We start from the raw sequence: 11808 nt of genomic DNA on the forward strand, positions 1-11808 counted from the left end.
GGTTCGCGACGGTTGTCCATTCAAATGTATGCACTTATGAGATTGTAAGCCACATTTTAAAGCTATTGTATGTAGAACATAGATAGTAGAAAAATATGATAACTAGATTAAAGGCAATAATATTATGTACGAACATTATCATCATAACAGCTGTTATCAACTTACTTGTACCACGGTTTTTGATTGTTGTGATTAAATAGCTATTCTATAGCGATATGTTGCCATTTAAAAACGTAATTTTACACCCTTTTTATCGTACAAGGGATGGAGATAAAAATGTTCAAAGTATTGAAAAACATAGTAAAACTTATACCAAAAAGAATAGGGAAAAAAATAATTTTCAAAATAATCATATTTTCCGAGAAAATGGGTGTCTTACGTTAGTTGAATCACTCTGTATGTATGAATCATTTTAATACCAATAATATAAAATACCTATGATAGTCTAAACTCAGCTATGAATTATATTATATACACGGTAATTCATATTATTGACAACCATCTTTGTAAATAAATTCACATAAAAACTCTGCAAAAACATAATTAATATTTTATTTTCGGCCGAAATACAAGCCCACCTACAAGTCACAAGACGATCAACAGCTAGTTTAAAAAAACTGATCAAGTTGTTTGTTATCATTGAAATTCTTCAATCATTTAGGTGAGTATTTTATCAATTTCCATTAAATGTAACTACAATAAAACTAAAGATGTCCGATTGGAAAGAGCCGATATTGATTTTTTCCTTTACCCATTGCAAATGAAATCATTACCAATATCAATTTACTTTTTTCAAGAAATATCAAAACTATATTTAAGAAGAACCCGATTATCTATTAACAATATGATTCATGTTGGATATCGGTTCACGCCTAGTTTAATCACACAATAGCTTTCAGCTTATTAATAAGGCTGAGTAACTCAACCCCATTAACAAGCTAAACGATGGGTAGAAAAACTTTTTACACAACATTTAATATTTTTTATTGAAATCTTTTATTATCAGTCCATAACATCGTTTAGAACAAGATTTTTAAGCAATCATTCTTCCTAAATTTGTTTGACCAAAACACAGCTATTGAAATTATGTTTTTATCAGTCCATAATGGTTTTATAAAAAAAATTCATATTATTTAATTCAAAAATTATTATTATAAACTGGTTATCGACTAGTTATTTTTTTCAGTAAAAATGTACGTCACCATATTTTTACTTACAATTAGTCAGGCGACTGTGACTAATATAAATTGCTTTTATGTTTATTATTATTTACAGATAAAAATGAAAATATTTTGTTTTTTAACATCATTGGCCTTTGTAAATGTTTCAGCATATAATATGAGTAATTATTTTATTTTCACACGTACCTACCTTAAAGTAGTTGAAAATATAAAAAAAAAAAATTAATGTTTCATTTTCTTTACAGCGGCATATAAAATGGAAGTTTTCCTTACAAGTTAGTAAAATTAGTATTTTATTAAAAATAGCTATTTAATTTCACTGTTTACATACATACTTTGTACATAATGTATTACAGACGCTCACATCGAGCTCGCTTACGGAATGAACAATTGTATTGTAGAAAATATGTACATAACAAGTAAGATCTGTTTAAAGTTAATGTACACGTCATGTATAGTTATTTTGTTATGCTTAGCTAAACGTTAATTTATTTGTAGAATTCAAATTTAATTTTCCATACTGTTGAGAAAAGTGCATGAGTACATAGAGCCAATGTTACGAACACTGTACTAATACCTTATTCATAAAAGGTCAAATTATTTATATTTAAAGTAGCAGTTCCTATAGTTTGTTAAAAGTACACACAATCTTAGGGAACTACTATTTAATCTAATAGAGGAAATAGCATTAAGTTTAATTGTCACTGTTTGAAGCATAGTTCAGTCTTATTCTAATAAGATTTATATACCTAATTTGATTTTATTTGAATCTTTTATAATAACTCAACCCTTTTTTTGTTTATTCTAGATGGATTGGAGCATGTAATTAAAACAATTGTCTATGAAAATAGATATTACTTCGGTAGTAATAATTGTATAATAATAAAAAAAAATGAAGATAAAGCTAGGGGAGAAAAATGATAAAAATAATATAAAAATGCATCTCCACGCAAATTGATCAGTGATATAAATATTAGATATTCTCCATAATCTAAATTTAATCTACATGAAAAGAATCTGTTAGCTCTGTCATCTCATCTAAAAATTATATTTTCTTCTAACCACCAAATCTGCTTCAATTCAACTTTTCTATTTTTATAAAGTTGTCATCTATTTAATATTATAAACGAGCCAAGCACATTTTCCCCGATACTATTCTAATAAACACGATTTTTCTACCTTAAGCTTTGTTTCCCTGTTCATAAAAGAATAAAAAAAAATGTAATCCGATATCATTAATAAATGTAATGTTAATTTCAGGAATGATGAATAATATGATCGCTGTACCGGGTAATATTTTCAATGAATATAATGGAATTATTTCCATACAGTTGTTTGATATCCGTTAAGTACACGATGTTTCGTTTTAATTTCAGAATATCTATATCAAGACGCCATAAATGGTAACCACATATTTATATCTCACGTTTGCAATACTTTACACTCAATAATTGGTTATTTGTATTGAGAATAAGAGAGATACAACCTTTATTTATAAAACAATAATGATGGCGTGCTGCCCAGTTTATGGATTGCCGCGAGCAAACAGCCTACTGATCAGTACATAGTATATATAGTCTTAAATATATACAATGGCGTAAATCACAATAATTACATTAGTATAGAACAAAGAAAAAAATTCCAGCAGTTGGTAATTTAATCAGAAGTCTCGCGATTAACAGTTATGTTCATAGAAGTATTAGTTATAAGTGATTCTAGTAGATATGACAAGATTGTGGTTTCAGTATTTTAAAATGAGAGACTTAAAATCAAGATTTAATACGTTTTCTTAATGTTGTTTGATAAATGAGTGCAGGCGTTTTAAAGTTAAGGGTATACTGTTGAAGGTTGTTAGAAAATATTTTTAAAAAACTCACCGTTAAACACTAAAAAAAAAAAAAAATGAGTTAAGTAGGAGCGCTTGCCTAGATAACCATTACGTTCGGCTGGGAGAGGCGAAAAAAAAAGTATATACATTCATATTTCAGTTGGGTGCAATTATAGGTAATATTAATTCAGTTTAAATTTTCAGTATCTATGGAAATCCAAAGAACTATGCAACGAGAAATAGAAATGCAATTAAGTAAATATAAAATGTAACATGTTTTAGCCAACAATTTTCAAAAACTCTAATTCCTTTGTTCTAAAAATAACGATGGAAATTATATTGAGTTTTAGTCAAATCGCTTTTTGTTTTTCGCATAAGCTTTGATGACCGTTGATGCTATTAAAAATAAATAAATATTTCTACAACATTTTACAACATTAAAATGGTGTAATTATTAATCTCGGTCTGGAACGACTATTATGGATAAAACACTTAAAACCTTGTTTTATTAACTGTATAATGATTTAATCATATATTTGTTGCAGAAATTAATGTTCCTGAAATTCCGGACGAAAGTAATATGTAGACATTTTTCGATAGTCGCCAATAGTCTTAAAGGCCTGATTTTCTTTGTTTTCTTATATGTATAGCAATATTTTTAATAAAATAAACTTTTAGTTGGGGGGAAAACAATTTTTACCTTTTTCAAAAAAAAAAAAAATCTTTATTAATTAAAAATTGTATTTTTTATTTGTTATTAATTTAACTTTTATTGTATACAATTTTGAAATCGCATAGCTTTGAGTTGGGCTATACATTTTATGTAATAAAAACTCGTGGGGTTTAAGGCATAATAGAATGGAGTTTATGGGGGGCATGGATCTTTTCAAATAATTATTTACACTTAAATCACTTTCAAATAAACTTTCACACTTTCAATTTCAGTTTATGTTATTAAATATACTATAATATACATATAATGCTATCGATTATTTAATAACCGTAAAAGTATTGGGAAGACGATACGTCATAATTGCCAGAATAATAAAATAATTATTCAGATGTTTTTTTTAATGTTAATTAATAATTATATAAATAAAAAATTCTTGGAGTTACAATACTAACGATTGGTTGTACAAACAAATAGTTGTATCATAGTTCTTTGTAGTGTAATTATCACGAGCACCTAATTATTTTTTTTATTGTTTGTAATCCACTCGATCGTTTAGTTACTTTTGCTGATTTTGAAAAATTAAATTTGACACAACTTGGAGAAGAGAGAAGACGTTTTACTGGACAAGCTCTAAAAAGTTTAATGAGCCAAGCGTTAGGTAAATATTATCGAAATTATATAATTTTTTTTTCTTCTATTGCTTAATGCTCATTCTTAACTCATAGGCAACACGTAATGCAGGTTCATGTTGTTCGGTATATTATAATATAAGAGATCCGGATCGAATCTTTGCGTTTATGACCGTTCACGTCCCAAGCCCTTGTTGTCCATTTTCGTCATTAAAATATGGATTTATTTCAATCGTGTCATGGGCAGCTAATTTAATTTGAATTTTTATTATTTACCATCAACACGTTTGTTTTGTATTTTGGCAGATATTGACAACTTGGCTAATCTTTTAGAACAGAGAAAACTAAGTAGTACAGCATCTTCAAAAAATAGAATCACCCGGGTAGTAGGTAAGTACTAATGTAAATTTAATATATAAATATATATATATATTTATATATATTTTTAAATATATATATATAATGTTTTATTTTTATTTTTAGATAGATTTGTATTTGATGCCTCTTCTATATCGATGTGTCGTTTTATAGCAATGTTCATGAGTATAAAATTCCCAACATCATATATAAAATCTCTTATTGCCGCGTCTGATAATACTTGTATCATAGGGGATGGAATTACAGGAGACAAAATATATAGAGAAATTGAAGGTGAATGGTGGCAAGTGGAAGGCGTAAATGACAATGATAATAAAGTACAACTACTTAAGAAACAGTTATTGTAACTAATAGTAGGAATAAAATGTATAATTCTTCTAAATTACACTGTACTACTGTTATTATATTAAAATAATAATTTATGCCTAATCTATATCTATTAACATATTGGACTAATATCCTTCTTGTTAAGTTATTTCATAGTAAACAGTTTTGCTAACGATTCGCCCTTACCAAGAATAACGGATAATATGATTAATTGATAATATATAATTGATTTTTTAATTTTCAATAATAGTGGGGACGCATCGAAGCTGAAAGTTAAACTAAAAACCAATCAGTGGAGATTGATAAAATATAATTATTAATAATAGAAAAATATAACAGATATATGATAAATGATAATATTAACTTGTTTTCCTTAATAAAATAAAAATCATAATAATGGTTGTTCTAAAATCTACTTGTTTTTGTGTTTTTCACACAAAAAACGAAATGGTACCAATAGAACATTTACCACGCCCGTACTTGTAACACTCATACTGGATTTTTTGTAGTCAAAAAGTCTTGGTTTCGGATAAAACTGTCATCTGTTTGTTGTTAATTCTTTTACTTTTCTTAATAATTTGTTTTATTCTTTTGGTTACTTTAATTTTACTAAGCTTAAAATAGCCATTATTTTAGGTATAATTTGCTGAACATATTTACTGATCGACAACTAGTTTTGGATAATTCCTTTTAAAGTTATTAAAGTTTAAAGGATAGGATGGGAGGTGAAGTACGGTAGAGTAAGTGCGTTGAGTTATTTTTTTCTGCACGCATTACTCTATTGAAAGTAACCAAAAGAATAAAAAGTTACAGTCTACTTAAAGCCTAATGGCCAAAACTATAAACTATGGAACATGTTGTAGCCTGCTGGCTCCTGAATAGTGGTGGTTATTTCTGAGCTATAATCTCCTTGAGATTTATGACGATAGTATAGTCTTAATTATATGTTCTGGCCAAATCGTTCGCATGACGACGACCACTCGTTTTATTATACGTTTAAAGTAAAAAAAAATCTTATAAATATTTACTAGAACAAAAGTTATTTCATTTGTCAAGTCTTTGTGGTACACCCTGTATATGTATGCTTTCTATGTACATTGTCAGTATTTTAAAAATTTTCATTTAAAATTAAATTTTAGCTTCTATGCGGAGCTGAGGGGCTGTTGGTTTTACAATAATGTAGTGTATTTTTCAATTTTGTATCCACTGTAACATTTTATATACTGAACCAATTTTTTCAAACAGCAACCCTATAAATCACAAATTTTCATCTATTTGGTACTTTGGTTGGTAAAAATACGAAACGTTTACTTCTTCACAAAAAAAAAAAGACAGTATATTGGAGTCGAGGAATAGTAAAGATGCAGCACAGTGGGGACGGAAAGGTTACAGGTCTACATGAATTATAACAACTGACAGTAGATAAAATCCCTTCCAAATGAACGTTTCGATGCCAATCTGTGGATAGTTAGTTCAAACTTGTACAGTCCAAACCGGCCATACTACAAACCAGCACAGTAAGAAAGTATAAAAGTGAAGTACGGTTTCCACAGATTCGCATCAAAGGGATTATTTGAAAGTGATTTTATCGGTTACAGTTATAATAATTCCTGTAGAACTGTGGCCTACCCGTCCCCACTATACTGTCTATTACTGGGTTAAAATTCCTTTCAGTATTAAATTATTCATATAAACGATTTTTGCGAACTCAAAATACAAACAAAATCAAGTATCTTTTGGCAACGTTGTTGATCGAGTTTCTCGAAGTATATATATATAGAGATGAATTTTTTATCGATAAAATGGCATCGACAATATTTTAGTGAAAATTATTCTATGCAAAACGTTAAAAGAAAATAACCAAGTAAATGGCTCCACGTCAGTATAATGTAAATATGTAGTCATACTGAAAAAAAAAAAGAAAACAGCTATGTAAACTAACAAAGGTACACTGCAAAATATATTTCGATTCTATTGTTTCGGTCGGAATAAGTTCATAGACAACAGGCAAGAAACTCACATCAATACAGTTAAAACAACTGAGCATTAACTTAAAAGTTTAACACTCTTAATAATTAAGGTAAGTAACACTGATAATCTTAAGAATTCATGTACCTACGCTTTTAATCGTAAAATATTCGCAAATTTAAAAACCAAAATACTTTAAACGCGTATTCTAGATACAGAATTGTATTTTATTTGTGTGCCTTAATTACATATTATGTTTAAGTACTATTTTTTTTACTTTTAATAATGAATTAGGAAAAAATAAAATCATAGATAGGTATTTAATAAAGATTTATGAAATGAATTCAATTTTTGAGAACTGTATGATAATTACAGGGTATTATACCACCTATTAAGTTAATAGTGCGGCATAAGCAATTACTTAGTCCCACTCAAGCCATAAACTATTGTGCAATAAATCCAATATAGTATTTAATATATTCAATTTCTTGTTATTTTTTTCAGAGTGTCAATTAACTACGTTTTTCTTATATTTGTTTCCAAAGCATAGCTTATTTATATGTTTCAATTTTGGTGTGACGCCCTCTTAAGTTTTATACAGTCCATTATAGTTTTAAAGCAACATTTGTTTTTTGTAATATTCGCATATTCACTGTTTGACTTAATATGTGCCGTTGGAAATTATGTTTTCATACATTTCATAACACTAACCTTAATGTTTAAGATTTTTTTTTTATAGCAAATATGAAATACTGTCTTAAAGATGATCCTATTTTGATTATAACATATACATGTTTGCATTAAATCTATAATGTGTCAGTATGCGTAGTAAAGTTTATGTGCTTGAAAATTCGCTATACTATATCTTCTTAAAAGCTAACTCTCTTGAAAATATTAAATAAAACGTTAAAACATTTATTTAAAATAATATTCTCTATTTTGTATTTGAAATAGTGTAACCTAAATATTTAATGATACATTTCAAACGGTCGACAAAGACCTATTTTCGATTTCCTTTTGAAATACATCAGACAACCTATTTTATACATCTTCAGTAGGATTTGCCAATAATAATTTTAGCCCTGTAATTTACCGTTCAAGAACGATTTCTATCTTGCTTTATAAAAAAAATCAGCTATTTCTCGGCTCCACCGAATAATAAAATTGAATCATAGTTATGCATTTGGGCAGTGAGTCGGCCTACCCACATTCCACCTGAATCACGGCTGGTATATTATGCTCATGCGCTGTACTTTCTTTTGACTTTTATTCCCTCTATCTAAAATTTTGATCCATCATATTTTGCCGCATAATGTCGCTTTTGACCCTTTAGTCATAAAGTTTGTAAAGTGTGTTTTATCACATTTAGCAACGTAGTCGCATTTTATTGATGCGACCAGATGCGTTGCATTTACCGTACCATGAATTTAATAATAATTTTTGAATGACCCCCAGCCCAAAAACATGTCCATTTTGAAGTCAATTTAGCCGTCTAGGAAATAGCTTGGGTTTTGTCAAAAAGAATAAATATACATTTGTCAAATGAAAAACCAGCCTTGTAATACTAATACCTTCACAACTCTGGTGACTGTGACTAATGAAAATTGCTTTTATGTTTATTATTATTTACAGATAAAAATGAAACTTTTCTTTCTTTTAATCTCATTGGCTTTTGTAAATGTTTCAACATATTATGATATAAGTAATTATTTTATTTCCACACTAACTTACTTGTGGTAGTTGACAGTATAAAAAAAATCAAATTTTAACTTTTTTTTACAGTCAATTATAAGCAGGATGTTGTCATTACAAGTCAGTTACATTTGTATTTTATAAAAATAACATTTTAAAATTTAAAATTTTACTGTTTTTATGCATTTAATTTGCTTAATGTATTACAGACGAGCATATCAAGCTTGCCTTTAAAAAGGAGGTTATAAAAGTTAATTCTGTAGCAAGTAAGATATATATTAAATTAATACGCTAATAATATTATGTGGTTGTAGAGTTATTTTGAAATTAAAAATGATGGTTGCTATAAACAGTTCAGAAAATGCACTAACTATAATAAAGAACGAATATACTAAACACTGTGTGATTTGCTAAATTTGTAAATATCAAATAATTTTTTTTATATTTAAAATAGTGGTTTCTATAATTTAATACGCTTGGCTTTAGACAGTGACTTATCATCCAAATAGGGGACATAGAGATTAGTTAAATAGTCATAACTTAAAGCAAGGTGTAAGCGAGTGCTTATTCTGATGATTTATATATTTATTTTGATTTGGTTCAAAACTATTGTAATAACTCAACTCTTTATTTGTTTATTTCAGATGGATTGGAACATGTAATTGAACAAATTATTGGGAATGATGAATACACTTTAGGTAGTTATAATAAATTATATAAAAACAAAAACAAACTAAGTTAAAAGTAGAAAAAAATAATTAATAATTAAATAAAAATACAACCCAAATTGCAACCACATCTGCTTCAATTCGGTTATTATATTTTTATAAAGTTTCTAATATATTCAAAACAATCAAGCACAATTCTTCCGAGTTACTAATACACTTGTTCTTTTACATTGTCTTTCAACTTCTTGTTTTTAGTGGAAAATTAAATACAATGGATTTTGTAATGAAAATAATTGCTTATAAAAATGAATATTACTCCATTAGTAATAGTTATATAATGATAAAAATAATAAACATAATGCTTTCTAGTGGAAAATAATATTTGAAAATAACTTAAAAATGCATCACAAATGCTACTCAAATTTATCAGTGCTATAAATATTAGGTTTTTTCTATTATTTAAATGAAACCTTTATGAACAATTTAATATTACCTCAGTGAATCAAATCTAATAATTATATATTATTCTAAATGTCACATCTCTTTCAATTTAGCAGTTTTATTTTCAAAATTTTTCATCTATCCATTATAATCGAGCCAAGGAGATTTCTTCCGAGTTCCTAGTACACATGTTTTTCTACATTAAAAAACTTGTTCCAGTTTATAATAGAATAGAAAAAAATAATCCAAGATTCTTAATATATGAAATCTTAATTTTAGGGATGATGATTAATATGATCGCTTTACCGGGTAATAATTTTTAATAAATATTATGAAAATATTTTCACACAGATGTTTGATATTCATTAAGTACACAATGTATCGTTTTAATTTCAGAATATCCATACCATAGCGAAATAGAGGGTAACCACATATTTATGTTCCATATATTCCATATTATATCTTTACACTAATTAATGATTTATGCACATTTTTGGAGAACTATGGTTTGAATCACAAAAAAAAATGAATAATTAAAATGTATTATATAAAAATTTACAGTATGCAAGGAAATTCAAATATTTATGCGAGAAGAAATCCAAAATGAATTAAGTAAATATAAAATTTAACATTTTTATGCAAACCTTATCAAAATCTTCAATTCTAAAGAAAAACGATAAAAATTAAATAGAAATACAATCATATTATTATCGCTTTATGTTTATTGAATAAGTCCATATTAACCATTCGAAATATCGTTTAAACAGTTAATTCAAAAGTTGCTATAGTAAATAAATTAATATTATTACAATATTTTGCATAAACTATTTAGTCTTATGATTATCAGTGATTGTTATTTAACATTTTATATAATTGTTACAGAAATTGATGTTCCAAAAGTTCCAAACCAAAGTAATTACGAATTTTTTTAAATTCTTAAACAGGCTTTAAGGCTTTTTAGAATTAAAATTCGCTTTTTTTTTTTATTATTAAAAGTCAGACAATATTTTTGAAAAAATAAACTTTTAACTAGAGAGAGATAGTGGGGCTTCATACCTAACGTCATGTTTGTAAAAGAATTATTTTGCTTACAAATTCTTGTTTTATTATTCAAATATAATGTTGATAAAAAAAAACATCATGCATAGCAGAATACAGCGTTTCTAAAAAATAGTATATTCAACCAATTCATGTTTTTTTTTTTTTTTTTTTTAATCAAGATTAATAATAATAATAGTTTATTAAATAGGTGCTAAAAAAAAATAATTATTATTATTAATAATTAATAATTATTATTTTTTTATCAACATGGTCTTTTAATAAACTTGCAGATTTTAAAGAATTAAATTTGGATGACCTTGGAAATGAAAGAAGAAAACTTACTGGAAAAGCTTTAACAAATATTTGGAACAAGGCAATAGGTAAATTTTAACATAGAGCTGTATAGGTTTTAACCAATTATACATTTATTTGTCTTTTATTTTATGTATGTAAACGAGAGCGACCCTTATTTTTAAGTAACGAAGTTGTGTTTTCCATGATAAATAAAAGTAGTAACTAGTTTGGCAAATTAAAAACAGTTTTTTATTATTTTAGTCGGGTCTGATAAGGATGAAGAATCATATTCATATATGTGTTACATGATAGCAGTGTTCATGAGTACAAAATTCCCACTGTCATATAAAAGGGATATTCGCATTGAGCCTGATGGTACGTGTACCATGTATGATGGGGTTACAAAAAAAACATACAAAAAATATATCGGAAAATGGTGGCAAGTCATCGGCAACTGTACTGACGATTGGTTACAACTTGAGGAAGAACCAATTGATAATTTTGACCAATTAACAATACATTAAGATAATTTAGACCATGAACCAATGGGTATCTCTTTTACAGCTATATAGTACTGCTGTTGTACTACATAAATAATATTTACATTTTGCACTAATATCCAAGTTGTTACTTTACATATTAATTTAATTCTTAATAAACAGTTTTACTCAAGATTATAATCACATTT

At 27.0% G+C, this 11808-nt stretch overlaps 2 protein-coding genes across 2 annotated transcripts; both read left to right on the forward strand.

The window, feature by feature from the left end:
* Positions 1 to 549: 549 nt before the first annotated feature.
* LOC126835990 (uncharacterized) lies at positions 550 to 5118 on the forward strand. The gene is made up of 12 exons (XM_050568920.1): positions 550 to 661; positions 1276 to 1342; positions 1427 to 1456; positions 1538 to 1600; positions 1990 to 2043; positions 2442 to 2471; positions 2558 to 2584; positions 3214 to 3264; positions 3555 to 3584; positions 4239 to 4340; positions 4618 to 4701; positions 4795 to 5118. The coding sequence occupies exons 2-12, from the start codon at positions 1282 to 1284 to the stop codon at positions 5034 to 5036; spliced, it is 774 nt and encodes a 257-aa protein (XP_050424877.1). The 5' UTR covers positions 550 to 661; positions 1276 to 1281; the 3' UTR covers positions 5037 to 5118.
* A 1852-nt stretch (positions 5119 to 6970) lies between these two features.
* LOC126836057 (uncharacterized) lies at positions 6971 to 11808 on the forward strand. Its single transcript, XM_050569043.1, has 11 exons — positions 6971 to 7096; positions 8617 to 8686; positions 8767 to 8796; positions 8886 to 8942; positions 9321 to 9374; positions 10065 to 10094; positions 10182 to 10208; positions 10347 to 10397; positions 10668 to 10697; positions 11117 to 11206; positions 11382 to 11808. Exons 2-11 carry the CDS (start codon positions 8623 to 8625, stop codon positions 11642 to 11644), a joined length of 696 nt encoding a protein of 231 aa, XP_050425000.1. The 5' UTR covers positions 6971 to 7096; positions 8617 to 8622; the 3' UTR covers positions 11645 to 11808.

Source organism: Adelges cooleyi, unplaced genomic scaffold, assembly GCF_023614345.1.
Source record: "Adelges cooleyi isolate 19-005CV unplaced genomic scaffold, UGA_ACOO_1.1 ACOO_flye_CR_arks_rails_tigmint_CR_PRNA_1, whole genome shotgun sequence".
Taxonomy (NCBI): Eukaryota; Metazoa; Arthropoda; class Insecta; order Hemiptera; family Adelgidae; genus Adelges; species Adelges cooleyi.

Excerpts from the sequence above, each read along its gene's own strand:
- LOC126836057 (XM_050569043.1), top strand. The coding sequence starts at position 8,623 with ATGAAACTTTTCTTTCTTTTAATCTCATTGGCTTTTGTAAATGTTTCA. Across the intron at positions 8,687-8,766 it reads TTCAACATATTATGATATAA|TCAATTATAAGCAGGATGTT; the intron begins GTAATTATTTTA and ends TTTTTTTTACAG. Across the intron at positions 8,943-9,320 it reads AAAAGTTAATTCTGTAGCAA|ATGGATTGGAACATGTAATT; the intron begins GTAAGATATATA and ends TGTTTATTTCAG.
- LOC126835990 (XM_050568920.1), top strand. The coding sequence starts at position 1,282 with ATGAAAATATTTTGTTTTTTAACATCATTGGCCTTTGTAAATGTTTCA. Across the intron at positions 1,343-1,426 it reads TGTTTCAGCATATAATATGA|CGGCATATAAAATGGAAGTT; the intron begins GTAATTATTTTA and ends TTTTCTTTACAG. Across the intron at positions 4,702-4,794 it reads TAGAATCACCCGGGTAGTAG|ATAGATTTGTATTTGATGCC; the intron begins GTAAGTACTAAT and ends TTTTATTTTTAG.